Here is a 21118-nt window from a genome sequence, read left to right as displayed (position 1 = left end):
GTCAAGAAAGTTTGCTACAATTGACCTTCTACAGGTTTTAGGTTCTAACTTAAAACTTCTCTTAGTTCACTTAAAACTGTCTTTTCTCATTGTTAGCTTTAAAAAAATCTATCTCTATCCCTTTTTGGGTAATATTTCCATTGGGTAAGTAAGTGGCATATTATTCTAAAGGTATTTCAGCTTTATACGTAATTTCCTTGACTTTTTTTTTATGAATTCGACCACATGGCATGTTACTCTCAGAAATTGCTACATCCCTCTTGTGTCACAGGTGCTTGAAATGACGCCTTTTAGGAGCCAGCTGAGTCGTAATTGTAGGATAGCAAGTAGATGTGTTTAACCAAAGACAGTGTGCATAACTCTGTTTTTTTGGAAGGCACACATATAGCAGGTAGGTTTTACACTTGCTTTGAGAACTGTGCAGTTTTGGTATTCAGTTGTAGTATCAATCTCTGGGATGACACTGATTGTAAACTTCACAGGCTTATTTTATAAGTCATATTTTATAACCCAAGATTTTAAACAGTTTAGTACATAGTTCAGCATTATCAGTTCCTATTCTCAGATCAAAGGAAGCAGTTTTAATTCGGCAGGCAGTTGAGTCTGGAATTGGGTGGAGTGGCTGGTCATGATCATTAACACGGCCACCTTCTTTTGTTATACACAGGTTATTTCTGGGTTGTTGTGGGGAGCTGTTAGTTTGTTCCTGACTGCTCAGCCCCGAAATAATCACTCAGAAACTGTATTATTTAAATCACTCCTTGGCCAATCACTTAAGTGTATCGCTAGCTAGCTCTTACCTCTAGAATTAACCCATTTCCTTTATTTTATATTTTAACACGAAGCTCGTTGCCTACCGGCAAGATTCCAGCTGACAAATCGCCTCCTGGTGTCTCTCTGACTCGGCCTACTCTGTCTAATCTCCTTCAGCCTGGCTTTACTCTGTTAAACCATCGGTCGAAAGCTTCTTTATTCATTAACCAATAAAAGCAACACATATGCTGAAGGACATCCCACACCACTCGGTCTTTCAGTTATGTTTTTCTTTTTTTTTGGAAGGGACATGCTGGTGAAGGCAGAGACTATGGGGTTCTGTTTACACTGACAGGTTCTTAGTTAAGATCATCATTACAGTAATGTAATGATCATGAAGCAGTTTTAGTAGATCCACATGAGTACAAATTTTATTCTGTTCAATAAGTGTTGAATTTAACTATGTACTATGTATGTGTTAGATGACAGTGGTTAGCACATGTTCTTTTATAAGCATAAATGAATAGATCTGGTTTCTTACTTAGAAATGTTTGACCCTTTCTGTCTTTGAAAGCTCTAATGCTCCAATGAATAAGGAAGGAGAATTGGAAATTGAATACAACTACCTGAATACAAATTGCTGCCCTGCCCTTGATTACTAAAACAGATATTTTTCTTCCTAAATACTTGCTTCTTTTGAACTATGCTTTGTGGGAAACTAATTTATTCATTTTCTAAAGTGGCCTTGTTTGTCTAGTAAGGAAATCAGCAAAGGAGGTCTCAAATAAGCTGGCAATGAAATTGAAAAGTGTCTGCCATCACCACTGGTGATACATCAAAGCGATGCTAAAGACACAGATAATCATTCCAGTGCATTCTTCATCGTTACTAGAATTATTTAAATTCATTAAGCCAGCAAAGTACTTCATTATTTCTTATGCTGCATACTAATGGTGAATTTAAACTTTCAGTGTTTTATAATACAAAACATTTTTTGAAAGTTACATTTAAATATAAGTACTGTATGTCTGGATATTGAGTGGTAATTTTAATTGGATGAATATATTTATTGTACCCTAGTTAGGTTATTATTTTGTGAGCTTCATAAAACCAAGTAAGTTTAGTAAATATTTACAACTATTACATACAAGAGAATGTTTGTCCATCTTCTTGAGAAATAGATTAAGACAATATATAATACACTTTTATTGCCCTGACAGGATTGTAATTACCTTCAAGTTAGCATTGTACAATGTACTTATTAACTAAAATAAAGCTATTATAAATTACTAACTGATTTTTTTCTCACATTTGCAGCATTTAAATATTAAGACACTGACAGATGATATGGTAAGGCTATTCTCAACTTTTTCTTTGTTATCTATTTTAACTAACCATGTACTGTCCTTGACATGCTATACTAACATCCTTGAAAATGCCAAAACCAGCAAGTGCAAGAAATGTGTTTGTAGTGCTAAAACAGGAGCTAGAACTGGTAAAATACATTAAATTGTTACTTGCATGTTGTGAAAAGGAATAGTCAATATGTTAATATAAAAATTTTGCTTAATTGCAAATTGTTAGTCAACTTTGAATCATTCAAATCAGGTTTCATTCTTTGATGATGGATTGCATACTTCCAAAAGAGCAAGGAAAAGCAGCTGAAGACAAGGAAGCTTGTCAGAAAAATGTAGTTGCTAATTAAAGTAAGCCATGTTGAAATGCCATGCATGTATTTTAGATATTCTGTTGGCATGCTTTACTTTACATTCATGTTAGTAATAGGACTCTTTCTAAGTGATTGCTGCCTTAGCTGTGTAGCCGAATATTGAGAAATACACTTTCAGTACACATACACAAGTTACCTCATGGTTAATGATAAAGGAATGGCAGGAGTACCAGCAACAAACAACAACAAAACCCCCAAGAATCTGTGAGCTCAACTGAGAGGAGAGAACTCAGTACCTCCCTGACCAGGTTTGGTATTCAACATTTCTGATACCAACCTCAAAACAGAGCGCTCAGGAAGAGTAAGCTGTCAAGATGTTTACCACCTGAAGGATCCAGGGTGCTCGCTTTGACACCTGGAGAAGGAGCTGTGTTAAAGTGAAAGAGACATATTGACATGAGTGATTTAAAAAAAATTGAAGTAGGGTGTTGATATATTTTCTTGAGTAGTATCTAAGAAAAGTGTCTTTTATTAAAAAGAAGAGTATATATTTGTATTTTTCTTGTTAACCTTGAGCATAGTCATGTGCCATCTAACACTAGGCAGATATCCCTAAATCCCAGACTAGTCTAATTGTGGCCTTCAGGTTCAGTTTCTACTTGAAGTAACATGGGGAGCAATAGAAGACACCCGAAGTTGACCTTTGACCTCCATGCACATACACCCAGACACAGTTAGGAAATTTTATCCCCTTGTAAATATCAAAGAATGAACTTAGATAAACTTTGATGATATGGTCTCCTATACGCTAGGTTGTGTAGTATTCTCCATGCATTCCATCATTGACGGTAGCACCAGATGGAGCGTGGCTAGCCTCGTCAGAAAACAACAGCAGTATGGAGCACTGACATAGGCTATGCAATGTTTTCTCTTCCTGCCATGTAGATGTTATTTTTATTTTACAGTTCAGGACATTGAGGCTGAGACAGGTTTAGTAGCTTGTCCAAGAATGCCTACTAAGCTACAAGTATACTTCATTTTACTGCCGCTTTGATTTTTGTATGTATGTCTTCTTCTTCTCCCCACACCCCATCTTTGTTTCAGTGAGAATCAAATCCAGGATCTAATGCTCACTAGATAACATGCTAACCCCCAAGGTGCATACTCAGCCTCTATAAATGAATGGCTTCTGAAAGTCAGTACTAAAACGAACTGGAATTTTTATGTTTTATATTTTGATTTTATGAGAATGTACTGTGCTGTAATAGCTTTATTGAGATACAATTTACACAGCATTCATTTCACTCGCTAAAAGTTTATAATTAAGTGGTTTCTAGTGTATTCCCCAAATTGCCCGTCACTATAGTCTATTTTAGAACATTTCCAATATCTTCAAAAGAAAGCTTTGTGCCTGTTAATACTTACTGCCTGTTTCTCTTCAACTCATCCAGCTCTGGGTAGCCACCAGACTCTTTCATGATTTGTATATTTTTGATATTTCAAATGATCAGAAGAGTCTTTGGTAATTTTTAACTAAAAATGAATGACTATCATCATTTAGGATAATATTTTCAAGGTTCATTCATAATGTTTTATTAATCAAACATGTTCAAGTTACAAAACATAATAGAATGAAAATTTTATATTGTAGGTTAGAAAAATAGCTCAGTTCTAAATTGTCTGCTACATAAGCATGAGATCTAAGCTGGATCCCAGCATCTCTGTCCAAAGCTTCATGGGCGCTTCAGCAGAGATAAGTAGAAAGCCTCACTGGCCAGTCAGCCTTGCCTATTGGTGAGCTCCAGGGTCAGTGATAGACTCTGTCTCAAAAATTAAGGTGGAGAGTATAGAGGCAGACACCCGAAGTTGATCTCTGGCCTTTACCTGCACACACACACACACACCCTAATCTTTTAAAGACATTTTTGATTTTGTTGTGGACTGCTTTATACTGTTTTTAGATGTAGCCATCTGTAGGCTGCAGGTTGGATGTGATATATCCTTTCACTTTAAATCATTCAATATATTTTTAGATTTATTAACACTTTATACACAGTGCACTTTTCTCAGATCCTGTCCTTTCGTTATATGACCACCCTTGCACACAAAGTCACAGTCTTTACTTTAGTTTTAGAAACAGTCATGGAGTGGCTTCCATAGGCCATTCTAGAAAACATCCTATGTGTCTGCTATGAACATGGGCTCATTCCTCCCCAGCAAGATCTTTCTTAGTTTTCTTTTTCCTGCTCCCATTCCTTGCTTCTGCTTCTAGCCTTATGCCTGGCTTTGGAAGATGAAAATACTTGGTAGCTAAGTGTATCTTTACCCCTTCAATATTACCTGTTCTCACCAGGTTAAACTTTGGGAAGATGGAGACAGTGAGACAATATGTGGGCCATACCTTTTTTTTTTTTTTTTTTTAAGATGGAGACAGTGAGACAATATGTGGGCCATACCTTTTTTTTTTTTTTTGGTACCTGACATGTGGTCTTTTACAGAATAATTGTGTGTTGTTTTATTCAGGGTCTCACTTGGTAGCTTAGGCTGGCCTAGAAGTCACTGATCCCAAACTCATAGCAGTCTGCCTACCTTAGCCCCCTGAGCACCAATAGTATTACAGGCATAAGCTACCCTGGCCCAGGTCTCTAGCAAGTGTTAGAATCTGATATTAAGGACCTGCTTTACTTGTTGTGAACATTGGCCTGGCTGGTCACCATTGCCTTGATTCTACTTTCATCTTGGCTGTGCACATGGCTGTCTCCTGGCTGTTTCGCTGGTCTCTTCACCTGGACATCCTTGCCGCAGGTTCTCCTTGACACCCTCCTTTTCTGATCTTGTGCTTTATCTTGTCTCCCTAGCAGAGAATTATCACCTGCGGGTCTCATTTGGGCAGCTGTTTCCATTCGTTGTCTTTGAGGTGGAAAATGTCCTGACTGTCTTGAACAGGAGAACAGATTCTTTCTTCTGCGTTCTTGATGGATTCAGGGAAAGAGCAGTGCACTTGGAGTCATGAAAGCCCTGTTGGCAGTCAGACTTGCCCTCTGCATCGCTCTGTGGCATTGAGAAACCAAGCATTCCCTTTATCACTTATTTGCAAAGCAGGGCTTCTTACATCTTCATTCCTTTCTCTTAGGGTTCTGGTGGGTTCCATATAGTCTGAAGCGTATTGAAGTGCTGCTGCTCTCAGCTCTGTCCTTTTTGTCTCTTTTCTAATTGTCTCCTGGTGTGCAGTGTGCCACATTTACTGCTGGGCTGTACAGGGGATGTGCACCACGTGATAGTTGTGCTGTGATGAGGGAATGGGTGCCTGGATATTTTGAGGACTCTTTAAAGGGAGCCTGGCGTGTTACAGCTCAGGGAAGCATTGCTGCTGGCACTTTGATACAATGTTGGCAGGATATTTGTAATTATACTTTGATTTCTCCAAAGCATATATGCTCCATGTGTGCTTTAATGTAGAATCTCTTAATGTGAATAGCTGTTTGGGGGCAGAACACAAGAAAAATCAGAGGAATAACATTTTCCTGTGGCCATACATTTAAGCAACAGTATCTTAGAAACATTGGCACTGAAGCAGCATTAGTGTTAGAATCCCATCCCTTTGGCTGGGGAGATGGCTCAGGGGAGAAAGTGCTTGCTGTGCAAGCATGAGGACATTGCTTTAGATCCCAGAAGCTGGGCAAGGAAGTGCAAGTCTGTGCAAACTTAGTGCTAGGGACGCAAAAGTAGGGCAAGTGACGGGACACAGGTAAATCATGGGTGCTGGCCCCTGTATGCCTCTGCATGGGTGAGTGTACCTGCATAAATGCATATGCCACACCCCTCTCCTAGACACAAAAAAAATAAACTTATCCCTTTAAGTTGCATTGTTAAAGGCTGGCAAAGCTGCTTCTCATTTCAGGGCTATTTCGTGAGTTCTCAGAATTGAATTTGGCAGGAAATAGTCTTGTTATAGGAACAAAACATTATTACAGTGGTGGTTTCCCCAACTGTAGATTTTGAGCAGTACCCTTTTAAAACAGATCTGAACATTTGCCACACTTAAGAGAACAAGTCACACTTAAGGAAGTGCTCAACCTCCATAGCCATCAGAGAAATGCAAATCAAAACAACTTTGAGATTCCGTCTTATACCCGTAAGAATGGCAAAGATCAAAAACACCAATGATAGCTTATGCTGGAAAGGTTGTGGGGTAAAGGGAACACTCCTGCATTGCTGCTGGGAGTGCAAATTGGTACAACCACTTTGAAAATCAGTATGACAATTTCTCAGAAAATTAGGAAACAACCTTCTTCAAGACCCAGCAATACTACTTTTGGGTGTATACCCAAAGGATGCTCAATCAATCTTTACCACAAGGACATGCTCAACTATGTTCATAGCAACATTGTTTGTCATAGCCAGAACCTGGAAACAACCTAAATGCCCCTTGACCAAAGAATGGATAAGGAAAATTTGGTACATTTACACAATAGAGTACTACACAGCAGGAGAAAATAATGACATCTAGAAATTTGCAGGCAAATGGATGAAGCTAGAAAACATCATACTGAGTGAGGTAAACCAGACCCAGAAGGACAAATATCGTATGTACTCACTCATAAGTGGCTTTTAGACATAAAGCATAGAATAACCAGCCTACAATCCACAATCCTGGAGAGAACCTAGATAACAAAGAGGACCCTAAGAGAGACATACATGGATCTAATCTACATGGGAAGTAGAAAAAGACAAGATCTCCTGAGTAAATTGGGAGCATGAGGACTTTGAGAGAGGGTAGAAGGGAATGGGAGAGGAAGGGAGGGTAGTGGAGAAAAAGATATAGCTCTATAAAAATCATTTAAAAAAAAAGAGAGAGCCGATCAGGCTGCTTCACTGTTTCCTTGTGTAGTCCTGGCTTTATAAGATTTTCCTCAGAAGTAAGAAGGAAGAGGGTGGGGGAAAGGAGAGGAGGTGACGTGTATTAAAGCATAAGTAGGGAGAATGGACATGTGTTTCATGTTGAATTATCTCCCCAGCTCTCCTTTCTGTTGAGTACTTTTGGAGTTTAGGGATAGTTTCTCACTTCCTTTTCACAGCCATTTTCAGTGTTCCGACTGGACTCCTTATTTCTTTTATGTCACTGCATAAAGAAATGCATTTTACCATTTTTCCATTATCCATTTTTGGACTATAGCATTGGTTTTCAAACGTCTATTTGACTAGGACCCATGGTAAGGTGTAACATTTGCTTTTGTGTCTCAGCCCACATAAACCTCTAAGCTGGTTCTCAATTGAAACCAAAGTTTTTATAACCAGTATGTGATGTTTCTAAGTGTAATGAACTCTGATCTTTTCCTCTTCATTTTTTCCACTTTTCTTCATTCTTCTCCATTACTTAAAAAATAGAATGGTGATCTAATACACTAAGTGGATTTGATGACCCACAAATGACAGCCAGAGCTAGAAAACAAACACTGCCCTGCAGAGAAGCTTGAGGAAGTCATGGGGCCTTTCCATTAGTGTCTGTTCTTTGTTGGCTGGAGAGCTAGGTTAGAGCGACAGCTTTGTCACCAGTTAGTGGTGCCAGTTTGTGTAAGCAATTAGCTTTTAAGATTTGATATTTTTGTTTACAGATATTTTTCAAGGGACAGTTAAGTCAAAGTGCTTGGCAAGCCATGCAATTATAAAAGTTGGTATGATAAGGTTGATGTCTGACATATACATAATATGATATTCAAGTTTGAAGGTTAAAGTCTGAAATTGGAAAGTATTTATAATTAGGAATAAAGCATAATCATAATATGTAACATTTTTGTACCCAGAAGGTTCCCTCTGGGCTCTTTTGTGGCCAGTGTTCTTCTCTGTCACGGGCCTTGACCCACACTTTTTAGAGCTCTGAACTACAGTTCAGGTTGATAGCTCACATGAAGTCTCACAGTATTGTCCGCCTGTGTCTGGCTCATTATTTTGTTGATACAACAGCAGGTTTGGTTCTTCCCAGTTTGGGGTTAATTTGTGAATATAGTCACAGTGAGCATTTGCTTATATGGATATGCACTTATACATTTTCATTTTTTTTTGGGGGGGGAAGGTATCATGTTCTATGTTTATGCTTAACCTTAAAACACATTGACACACTTTTCCCTGATGATGTTGACTGTCTATTTGTGTGCTTATTTCTCAATGTTGTTTGCAGTATCTATTGTTAAATGAAGAACTGTTCAAGTAATCTACTTCCTTAAGTGAGTCTTGGTAGTTTATCTTGGTCTTCCTTCCCTCCTGGCTGTGGCCGTATCCCTTTCCAGCGTAAATTCCTGATAAGTAGCTATTATACTGTATTGGTTAGAGGACAATGACAAGAACAACTTTGCATATATTTCATATAGAGAGAGTTTCTTTCTGTCTGTCTCTGTCTCTCTCTGTCTCTCTGTCTCTGTGTCTCTGTCTCTGTCTCTCTGTCTCTCTCTCTGTCTCTCATTGAGGTATTTGAGTAAGTGCATGTGTACATGTTTACCATGCCAGGGATGTGGAGGTCATAGGATAACTTGTGGTAGTTGATCCCCTCCTCCTCCATGTGGGCTCCAGGGGCTGTACTAGGGTTATCAACTTGATGGGACATGCCTTTACCTTCTGAGCCATCTTGCTGTCCTGAGACAATTTTACAGAAATAAAACATGCAGTTTTACCCAAGTTTTAATCAACAGGTATTTGACTGTAGAGGGCTGGCCATGAAACATTAACATAGTTGTGACTTGGGTCAGCATTATGAAATGACCTTTTAAAATTCCTAGTATTAGTCATTAGTTTCTATTCCTTGCAAGTGTACTAGGTTTATCAACCTTACTTGATGTAATTATTGCTTTCCGTTTTGAAGAGCAGGGATTTCTTGTCCCTGGTGAGATCAGATTTCTCAGTTTCATACTCCCCTGACCTCTCCATTTTTATGTCCATTGTGTCTGTGTGTGTTTTGTCTTCCTGTCTTCTACTATTATTTCTCCAGTTTCTTTCCTGTAGCCCCTGCTCTTGTCTCTATGGGGTGCCTTACTTGGATGATCACCTCTGAAGATTCCAACTACCATGGATACCTCTGACCTTTCCTTCAGCTGAGACATTAATGCATTGGCCTTCTGGTTCCCTTCATATGGGTGTTTCATTTCCTCTAGGAACTAATGCCCTCTGCCAAACCTTCACTTACATCCTACATTTGTTTTTATTCTCACATTCTCTTATAAGGGAATGTGTTTTCCAGTGTTTCTTTTTCATTATTGCTTGACTCTTTAAATCTGTTCTGCCCGTGTCCTCATTTTTATTTGTTTGGACTTTTAAACTGAGTCCTCTTTCTCTCTGAGAAGCTGTGGTCTTACACAGCAATCAGAGTTAACTATCTATATTGAATTGCAGATGATATTATACTCCACTTGAGATTTCTTATTTGTGGCTGTTATCTATAGATGCTTTCATTAGCATTTTTTATTGGAAATAATTTTTTTTTCATATAGTATATTCTGACCGATGTTTCCCCTCTCTTGTCTCCTCCCAGGTCTTCCTTCCCTTCCCACCCATCCACTCCATGCTTCCCTTCTCTTTAGAAAACAAACAGGTCAATAGGGAAGCAAACAAAGCAGAATAAAGCAAAGCAAATAGTATAAAATAAAACAAAGAAAAAGCACAAATGCCCAAAGAATATTATGTGGCAAAACATCTCCATAAATACCATTGTGTTCTTTTTGTGTTGATCTTCTCTTGCTGGGGATGGGGCCTGTCCTGAAGTGTGGTTTGTATGCCCAGTGGGATGCCACTGGAGAGAACTGGTTTTTGTTTTTTTGTTTTGAGATGGCTTCAGGTCTAGACATGAGAACTCATTTTCATTTCTCTCAATGCTTGGACCCCGTCTGTCTTGGACCTGTGCTTGCTGCCACAGTCTCTGAGTTCACATGTGTATCATGTCTTGGTGATGTTGTTTCTGTGGTGTCTTCCATTTTCACCGGCTCTTAGCCTTTCCTTCTCTTCTTCAGTGTTTCTGGAGCCCTGAGGGGAGGGGTTTGATGAATACAATCTCATTCTGGATCGCGTGGTCAATGTCTCTCACTGTCTGCACATTTTCAAGTTGTGAATTCTGGTGGAGTCTCCAGGGAATGGGGATAAGGTGTGAGGACAGATCCCTGCTGGTGGTCTACTATGTGACTGGAGCAATACCTAGGAGGGAGAGTAAGATTGCTTACCTGATTGCGAGCCAGTGAGTTCATAGAGTTCTCAGGTAGAGAGTACTACTAGGTACAGGTGGTTGACATAAAAGAATGTGTGTGTGTGGGGGGGAGGGTAGAGGAAAGTAGGGTCCACAGAAACATCTGGCAGAGTCCCTAGGGAATGGAGGTAAGGTGGGAGGACACGCACCTGTAAGATGTCCTTACTTTGGGGATGAGTCTCCTCCTTCCTTAGCTTTTTAACATGTCCTGTAAGGCTTTTATGGTAGGGTCCTATTTTTAAAATTTAGCCTCAGCTAATGTGTGGCTCTTCAAGGAATAAAACATTACTTAGGGAATACAGTGACTGATTGTGAATTTATGCTAGGGGCTTGGCGCTCTTCAGTGGGATATATGTCCCCATCCTGCTGATATTGCAGTCTGTTTCCTGTGCCCCAAATACATTTAATAAATGTTTAAAGAACTAAAGAAAATTCATAACTACGGAATTATGGCTACCGATTGAAAGGTACATTTAGTACTGTATTACTGTTAGCTTGTACTTAAGATCCCAACTACCAGCTATGTCAATGCATTCAATCTTATTTGTCTTAGTATTATTATTAACATTTTAAATGATGGGGACAGGGAGGCAAGAGAGTTCAAGTAACCTGTTTAAAATGACAGTGGTAGCCAGGGAAATTGTGGCAGGCCTGCTCCAGGGAACACGTTCATAAAGAACATTATCCTCCTGCTGGAGTGGTCTTTCTTCCCTGACTGAGAACGCTACGTGTGAACCCCAGAAGTAGATTTCATTATTTTGTCTTTCAAGCCATCTCTGTAGAAGACATTTCGGTTCTAAAATAATTGTACAGCCATTAACCTTAATCCGGAGAAAGTTCTTAGAATTGTGATGGCCTACTAGATCTAAGAAGCTATGATAAGAAGCCAAATATTTCAAACAATTCAGTGAAAACTGAAAATCTCTGTCCCAATGTAGTAATATGAGCGGCGGGGCTGCGTCCCCAGCACCCTGGCCGCCTGGCTAGCTTATACCCCGAAATAATTACACGGACACTGTATTCTTTTAAATACTGCTTGGCCCATTATATCTAGCCTCTTCTTGGCTAACTCTTGCACCTGGACTAGCCCATTTCTTATAATGTGTAGCACCGAGGTGCGCTTACCGGGAAGATTCTAGCCTACGTCCATCCTGGGTCGGAGCTGCCCCCGAGAGCTGAGCTATGGCGTCTCTCTGAGCTCACTTCCTCTTCCTCCCACTTATGTTTTAACCTATCAGGGCCAAGGAGTTTCTTTATTGCTTAACCAATGAAATCAACAGATTGATATATGACACTCCCACATCATCCCAAAGGAATAATATTTGAGAGATGCTGTGCTAGGGTTTCTATTGCTGTGAAGAGACACCATGACCACAGCAACTCTTATAAAGGAAAACATTTAATTCGGGTGGCTCACTCAGAGTTCATGTTCAGTCCATTATCATCTTGGTGGGGAGCATGGCAGCATGCAGGCAAATGTGGTGCTAGAGAAACAGCTGAGAGTCCCATGTCTGACAGGCAGCTAGAAGTCAGCTGACACATTGAGCTGTATCCTGAGCATAGGAAACCCCAAGGCCCACTGCTACAGTGATACATTTCCTCCAACAAGGCCATACCTCTGACAAAGCCACACCTCCTAATAGTGTCGCTTTCTGTGAAATTATGGGGGCCAATTGCATTCAAACTACCAGGGATGCTAACAGGCAAAGGATGTATGGTTTCTTTTGGCAGTAAGAAATACAGAAAAGCAACTTGAGTAAGGAAGTCTTCACAATTCTAGCAACAGCTGTGGCTTGCTCCTAAGTACAGACAGCAGGTTCTTGACTCCCTTTGAAGCAACCATGGAAGCTCTGGTCTTGGAGCTACCGTGGATTTGGCTTGGTTTGGGGAGGGGTTTCCCGAGTTCTCTGAGAAGCTCATCTCTCCCTGTCGGTCTCTTGCTCCTGGACCATTCTCTGTGGACCGTTCAGGTCATTCAGTACAGGAACTGTTGTGTTGCCAGACCTCTTCTGCACATTCTGAGTAGTTTCTGTGTGATCGGGTGAACTGGTCTACCAGGAAATATGCTAGGCCTTGTGAGATAAATCTGTGGAAGTAGACATCACATGTGTGAAGGAAGAAAGCTTGATTCAGTTTATTCACATTCGTCCCTAGCTTTTATTAACTTTAAAATGTAAGAGCTCAAGTTTAATACTTAATAATTTTGCTGGCCTACTAGGGTAGAAGTCTTCCTGTACTAAAATTTTATTTTAAATTTTACTGACTTTTTATGTTTTCTTTTGTCAGTTAAAAACACCTGATAAACATGTTTTTTTTTTTTTTCATATTTATTCTGCCAAGCTGTTTGTGGGATATTCTCCTAGGTAAAGTAGAAATACCAGTGTAGGCCAAGGAAGCTCAGTTTGTGTAATACAATATACTGAGACAAGTTCTATAAGATTTCAAGTATTTACAAAGTCAGGTGGGTCTTTCAGAGCCCATTAATATGAGTTAATTATGACTTCCTGTACTTAGGTTTTCAGCAGGAGCTTTTAAGTGCTATCTCAGGATTTTTAAATATTTATGGAATAATTTAGAGAACATCTACTCAAATCAGAAGAAATGTGGGAATAAGATCAAGAGCTTTCAGATGTAACAAAGATATAACCGAGTATGCGTACTTGTTTATTCATTTTTTGTCTACCTCTTCATTAAGCATTTATTGAGTGTCTAATGCTCTTATAGAAATATGGAAGTTTATGAGACTGTCTCTTCCTGGGGACATTGGGGGAATAGATGAGCACTTACAGTATTTGCCTGAGGTCTGATAGTGGATGCTGCTGTTGATAGCGTTCAGTGGAAGTAGCAGGGTCAAGTTGATCTTGGGGAAAACTGCAGAAGAGACGACATTTCAACTGAGTTTTGAAGGATGGATTGGAATCTAGGCTGGCTTTTATCCCGTAATAAATTTTTCTGCTAGCTATAAACAAAGTGAATTACTTGTTGAAGCATGTAAACTTGGTAGTTAGGAAGCAATTGTTGATATCTTTAGGTAATATTTGTGTGTGAGTAATATTGAGCTAAGCCACTCAAGTAAAGAGCAAAATTAATTTACAGAGCTAATTTTTATTTCATGTACAACTCTTTATATTTGAATTAGTGCTAAATTACTTTTTAGTGTGCCAGTGTGTATTTCCTGTGCACATTTGCTTTACTGCTGATGTTTGTGTTACTATACCAAGAAGCTTGAGATTATCATCTTCAGAGGCAGTGCATTTCATCCTGCCGTCCGAGGGTTTCCATGATGACTTGGTCCTGTTGCTTGGCCGGTAGCAGCGCAATCCTTATGGCAGCAGTGCATGTCAGAGGGGCACTTTTGCTTCAGGGTAGCTAAGAGACAGAGAAAAGAAGGGTTCCTGGGTTTAAATGTCCTCACAGTGAGCTAACTTCTGCTAGGTCCTGTTTCCTGACAGTCACACCTTTTGGTTCACCATGGGCAAACCAAATCTTAAGACATATGGGAGATACTCAAAACACAAACTTACAAATACAGAAAATTTCTGGCAAAATGCTTCCTTATACTTTTTTCTCCTCTTTCTTTCTCTCTCTCCCTCCCTCCCTTCCTCCCTCCTTCCCTCCCTCCCTCCTCTCTCTTTTTTCTGTAGAAGGACTGTGCTATGAATTACAAATGTTGGGATTAGTGTGGATTTCTTATTTAATGTGTAAAATCCATATTTATCAAGCACACTCCTGCTATGTGTTGTTGGGGGTTTTACTCTTGTTTTTTTTTTGGACTCTTTGGGGGGCCCACCATCCAACTCTCAAATCACTCATGTGGAGACTTATAGGAATGCCTGGCCTTAGCTTGACTTAGTTTTTTTTTTTTTTTTTCCAGCTTCCTTAAATTATCCTGACTATCTTTTTCCTCTGGGAATTTTCCTTTTCTTACTTCTGTATGTCTTATTTTCTCTCTTACTCTGTGTTGCTGTCTGGGTGGTTGGCCCCTGACATCCTTCTCCCTTCTTTCATTGTTCCTCTTCTTCCTTGTTCCTCATTCTATTTAAACACTTTGCCTGCCAGCCCCATCTATCCTTGCTCCTACCGCACTATTGGCCGTTCAGCTCTTTATTAGGCCAATCAGGTGTTTTAGACATGCAAATAATCACAGCTTCACGGAGTTAAACAAATGTAGCATAAACTAAAGCAACACATCTTTACATCATTAAACAAATGTACCACAGCATGAATAAAAGTAACACACCTTGAAATAGTATTCCCCAAACAGCCATGCTGTTTTTAATATAATATTTTATTAAGGGAAGAATTGGTGGTTGTGTCCCTAGACGATAAGGAAGTAATTACTAATTTACTCTACAAACATTACTAGAGCATTCATTCTGTGTTTAAAACCTTGGAAAGTTCTAAGGGTTTATTTAATTTATATGTGTGTGCGTGCACGCGCGTGTGTGTGCACGCATGTGAATAAAATAACAGTCCCTTTCTCCGGATGTAATGCCTCTTTCAGTAGGTGTATTGCTAATAGACAGGTTCAGAATAGTATATGTGATGAAACTGCAAGCTCTGGGTCTTTAGGTATCTCTTGGAAGACCACTATATGAACTGTCCCAGAAACTGAGAGCTGAAGGTTGAATCAACATCAGTCAGGGAAAGAAGATGTGGTAAATTCTATATAAAAGGAAGAACATAAATGTTTAGGTGACTGTGAGTTATTCACTATATCTAGATCACATGTCATAAGTAGAGAATAGTGAGGAGATTATTTGGTAATGAAAAAGGGTTTCTGTCAAACCTGATAATAATCTTGCTAAGATATATGAAAATTTGAGTGATGGGAATATTGGGAAGGGTGAGGTTTAAGACTTGCTTTGTGTTTAGTAAGATGAAAATCTTGGCAGGGAATTTCTTAGAGTAGCAGGCATAGAGAAACAAAGCAGGGAAGACTTGAACACTGCTCAGGAGTTGCCTCGGTGATACATGGGGCCTGTACTGGGGTGATGGCAGTGTGGGTAGAGCTACATTGATGAGGTATAATCCACATGGTTACCTTGTGATTCAGTTTTGATTTTTATTAGTTATCACAGTTCTGGGCATACTGTTAGTCAAGATAACTAATAGCTTTCAGCTCGCACAAATCAATATCAGACAAAAGTCACAATCAATTCCTATACCTAGTAAGAACCCCTATGCTTCTGTTTCTCCTCAGGTCTATTTATTCCTCTCAACTCCTCCAGACTTCCCAGACCCTCCTACTTTGCCCTTTGGGCCTCAAAAGTTGTCTAATGTTTTCTTTCCTTCTTTCTCTAATTGAAACCTAGATGGTCTTTGATGGTTTTATTTTTCCTGGTGCCTTCTTCCTTCAAAAGCTCCCGTTCTTTCTTCCTACACCATCAGAGTGTGCAGCCTATTGCACTCCTCCTTGGTGGTCTCATGTGTAGGTCTTCTGTCCTCCCACTGTTCCACCGACGGCCTCAGAACTTCAGTGACTTTATTCTTTTTGACCATCATTTTTGTTAGCATGCTGCATCCACCTACCAGGCAGGGTTCTTAACCTGGGGTCTGTGCTTTGCCAGGTAATCTCTGGAAGAACCTATGCTATATTTAGAAATTTTGAATTATTATCTTTGTTAAGTTTTAAGTCAAATTTGGTGTTTTTCTCTATCGTGAATATGGGGAAAATAACATTTATTAATGCACCAAAAACAAACAAATGAACAAACAAAACACAAAGCCCAGTACTATAGTTGTATTTACCTCTGACCAATAAAAACCAGCTATTTTCAAATCTCCTTATACTTATTAAAATATTTATAAGTAAGGCTTATAGTTAATATTTTTTAGATTTAGACTTGCCTTCATCTTTCATTTAGTTCAGTAATGAGGATATGTTAAGGCTTGTTAAATATTTTGAATGCTCCATTTTACTTTAGCTTTCATTATAATTATATATTTACATAATATATTAGCATATATATATGACATTTGAAAGTATTCTGGAAAGAGCTTCATACTAATAATTTATGGTTGTACAGCAGACTTTCTCCAAGTGCCATGGTGTGAAATAAAGTCCTCTGTAAGAGACAATGTAGCATAATGTTTCTGCTTTGCCTCTTTCCAGCTCATCATTGAGATGTTGGTTTAGGCCCCTGCTATGGGAAATCCTGCAGTGCACTTCCCATCTTGTTCATCTCATGACCAGGAGGCTGGTGCTCATTGTTTTTAGGTTTCATTCCTGCCCTTGGCAGGGTCTGCACAAACAGCTTCCTGTTTAGCAGGTGCTAGCTGCAGAATGTTTTGATTATATGAGTCTATTTTCAAGCCATTAAAAAAGTTTTTCTGGACATAATTAAGGATGTGCTTTATTTAGCAAGTTTAAAAAAGGTGGAACTTACATATGAACAAAATATTTAATATGATTAACTTTTTTGGAGAGTGGCAGAAAATTTTCAAAGGAGTCTTTGACTAATTACCAAATTAATAAAATGTCGATTAGTAGCTGGAAAAGCTTTTTTTTTTTTTTTTTTTGTAATTTTGAGGATATTGAAGTTAGCATCTAGTACTTGTTAAGATTGTGCCTAAGATAGGGACAGTTAACTCATCAAACCTGAAGCAATGAATAGGCTTCTTTTTTTCTTAATGTGTTAATTTTTTGAGGGAGTGCTGTCTCTATCACTTATTAAGGGTATTTCAGTCCCTGCACTATTGCTGTAGGACTGCCATAACCAAGATAACTATGGCTTAAGAAAGACCATAACCAAGTCAACTCATATAAAAGAAAATACTTAATTGTGGACTTGCTCATAGTTTCAGAGGTTTAGTTCATCATCATTATGGCAGAGAGCAAAGCATGTAGGCAGACATGGTGGTAGGGAAGTAACTGAGGGCTATAGCATGGTCTGTAGGGAGGGAGGGAAGCAGGGAGGGAAAAGCTAGGTATGGGCTTCTGCAACCTCAAAGCCCACCCCTAGTGTCACTTTTCCTCCAACAAGCCCACTCCTGTAAGCAGAGACTGCTCGTTTGTTTCCTGGCAACCCAAACGCAAATAATCACACAGAAATTATATTAATTAGAACGCTGTTTTTACCAATGACTCAGGCATATTCCTAGCTAGTTCTTACACTTTCAGTTAACCTGTTTCTTTTAATCTATGTATTGCCACAAGGCTGTGGCTTACTGGTAAGTTTCCGTCCTGGTGTCTTTCTCCTTTGGCAGCTATATGCCATTTCCCTGATTCCCCCTACTCTTTCCCTATATCTCTGTTTGGATCTCCCACCTGGCTTTATTCTGCCCTGCCATAGGGCAAAGAAGCTTCTTTATTCATCAACCAGTAGAAACAAAACACATACAGAAGGACATCCCACATCACACCCCCCTAATCCTCTTAATGCTTTCAAATGGTGACTCCCTGGTGATAAGGCATTCAAATTTATGAGCTTATGGTGGGCGGGGTGGGGGGGAGGCAATCTTAGTCAAACCACTACAAAGGTTCATTGGGCAGGTGGGCACACTGTTCAGCTGCTAAGGTGCACTTTCTTTTGATCATTGTTTCAGCCTCACATGGTTCCCTAATATACTACCACATTTCCACTACCTCTCTGGGGCATGGACAATTTTTCTTATTTCATAAATCATCTTCTGCTTCAATCTGTTGCTTATTTGCTTATGAGTTTTTAGGACACTTAAAGTATTCATTACCTGAAAATTCTAATTAGTTTTTTTGTCAATCACTTTCTCAGAGTGGTAAAACATTGCAGAGATGGTACTAATTTTTCTAAATTATTTTTATAATTTAGGAATTCCTCATTTATAACTTCAATAAGTTCATCAGTTGAAAGTAATGGACGGCTGTTATCAGATGCTGTTATCCAGGCTGAGTACTTAGCAGAGACTCTAACAGTTGTCTTTTGGTATGGAACAGAAGGTTCCAAAACTTAGTGGCCTAAGCAGATAGGGTTTTCTCAAATAGTCTATTTGGGCCATACTTTTGGTATTTGCTTAGCTAGATAGTTCTGGCTCAGGGTCTCATGAAGTTGTAATATAGAGGTTTGCAATTGCTATGGTGGTCTTTAAGCTTAGCAAGGACTTCCAAATGATCACTCATGAATCGATATAGATAGACATCTTTATCTCTTGATTAAATGTCTTAGTTCTTTGTCTATGGGCCTTTCTTTATGTGCTCTTTGTGTTCTTGTAGTAGCCTTTCTGAGACTGCCAGCCCCATAATCATGACACGAAGACTTATTATTAGTTATGAATGCTCAGCCTTAGTTTAAGCTTGTCCCTCTAGCTCTTAGAACTTATTTTAATCTGTTTCTGTTTGTCTATGTTTGCCTTGGAACTTTTTACCTTTCCTTCATTCTGTTATATCTTATTCATTATATTTTATGTCCTAATTTCTTGCTTTCTTCTTGCCTTGCTGGCCGCTAGCATCTCCCTCTCTTTCTCCCTCTTTCTCGTCTTTTGAGTCTAGATTCCTCCCCCTCCTTATTCTCTTGCTCACCAGCCCTGCATATCTCTTTTCTAGCTATTGTCTGTTCAGCTTTTTATTAGACCAGTTAAGTACCTTAGGCAGGCAAGGTGAAACAAATGTGTCACATCTTTACATAGCTAATAAATGCAGCATAAATAAATGTAACACAGTTTTACATAGTTAAAATTCTGCAACATAAACAAATGTAACACAGTTACAGTTTTACATAGTTAAAGTAATATTCCACAACGTGATCTCATATCTGACACCTGGCATCTGCCAGAATGAGTGATCCAAGAAGACGTAATGCCATATATTATCTGCTTCTGTAAGACACAATCCATAATTTTCACAATTTCCTGTTGGTCACACATCACAATATCACTATGTGCAGCTTTAGAGACTAAGGACACAATGCTTTAACTGTTGTTATATTGTAGTTGGAAAGAGATAGTGTTAGTAGTTCCCAAATATAAGAATTGATAACAGGATGTCATCACTAATTTGAAAGGACATGAGTCTGTAGTGTGCCTTGACAGACAATGGGGAGTGTCCATTGTCTTGCACTGGAATGGTCAAGAATGGCTTTTCATTTGTGGCTAAGTGTGGCTAACAGTTTTATTTCTTGTTAACACATCTCTGTAACAAATATTATCACTAAAATTTACTGAGTGCCTTGGTTATGGCCACACCACAAGCTGGTGGCTGGCAGGATTCAGTGCTCAGACTCTGGGGCCATGGATTTAAGCAGCAAGGTGTTGAGCTAGGTAATAAAGCTGATTAGAAAATCACCTTATTTTAGTTGGTCACTTCCCCTTGAAATCTAATTTCATGCAAATCTAAAAATTACATGAAAACTGATACATAATTTTGAGTAAGATATTTTATATTTTAGGTGTGTCTTTGTATAAAATTGATTTTATAGTTAGAAGGAGCTTCTATTTGCTTATGTCTCCTGGATTCGTTCTTGATCCTAATGATATGTGTTCTAGTCATATATAAACTTTTAAAACAAGCAAAATTGTTAAATACCTGAAAATTACACTGTCCTTTTAAATTAAAAAATGCTGTTGACATTTACAACACTATAACAATGGAAACTTTAAATAATGAGTTTCCACTATTACCATGTTATAGCTGAAAATCCAGTAGTTTTTTTTAGAATCTTCTTTTGTTTAATTAATTAATTTAAGCTGTCATTACTGATTATCAGTGTGATTACTCAGCATGAGATAATACTCAGTAGGGTGCTCATTTAACTTCCCCTGAAGATAAGTGATATTAATTTATAAAACTTAGTACACCCCAGACACAGGCAAAGCCTTGTTAATTAAGTGTGGTGTTCTACCTCTAAATTGCAGTATGAAAGAATTCCCTCAGTCGTGTGTGTTTAATCAGTTCTTCAACCAATGTGAATTGCTTGTGTACTTTACCTGCCTAAGTTGAGTTTCTAGTTTGGCTTTAAGGGAAAGTTCCATATAAATTATCTAATTTTTATATAAAGATAAAAAGTACATAAATTGTAGAAGACAAACCTTCCTCAGCCAAATTGCAAAATACATTAATGGTCAACTTGCTGTCAGTCTGGTGTCAGACTGCCCGTCAGTTTCTTCCATCATTTCCAAGTATAAGGTGTTCTTAAAGTTTGACTATGTGTTTTGTTCTTTGCTTCAAAAGTAAATAGTATTTGCAGTCCCATGAATGATAAATTAGGAGTGATTCTTTTATACGTGAGTGAAACTACTATAGCATCATTTTTTAAAAAAATGAAACTTCCTAAACTAATGTAAAATGAGTAAAAATCACTTTGCTATGACTTTAATAGTGCTCATGTTCTGTGCTAAGAGTTTACCTGGAATGCTTAATAGAACATACCTGTGTATGTTTGTAAGCTTTTACTTTAAGATTGAGATATTCAAGAGTCATTTGTACTGTCCCAGGATAGAAAGAAAAGATTGCATTTTAAAAATATACTTAATGCTTTTCAAAATATACTCTGTCT

The 21118-nt window shown here is 38.6% G+C and overlaps 1 protein-coding gene across 1 annotated transcript in view; it reads left to right on the top strand.

The window, feature by feature from the left end:
* The window catches only part of Diaph3 (diaphanous related formin 3), a 447861-nt gene that overhangs the window by 23496 nt on the left and 403247 nt on the right, over positions 1-21118 (top strand). Inside the window, exon 2 of the mRNA XM_005366057.2 lies at positions 2071-2103. Within this exon, the coding sequence (XP_005366114.1) occupies positions 2071-2103 (33 nt within the window). The remainder of the gene's footprint in view (positions 1-2070; positions 2104-21118) is intronic.

Source organism: Microtus ochrogaster, unplaced genomic scaffold, assembly GCF_000317375.1.
Source record: "Microtus ochrogaster isolate Prairie Vole_2 unplaced genomic scaffold, MicOch1.0 UNK6, whole genome shotgun sequence".
NCBI lineage: Eukaryota > Metazoa > Chordata > Mammalia > Rodentia > Cricetidae > Microtus > Microtus ochrogaster.
This window is presented reverse-complemented; position numbering and strand designations above follow the sequence as displayed.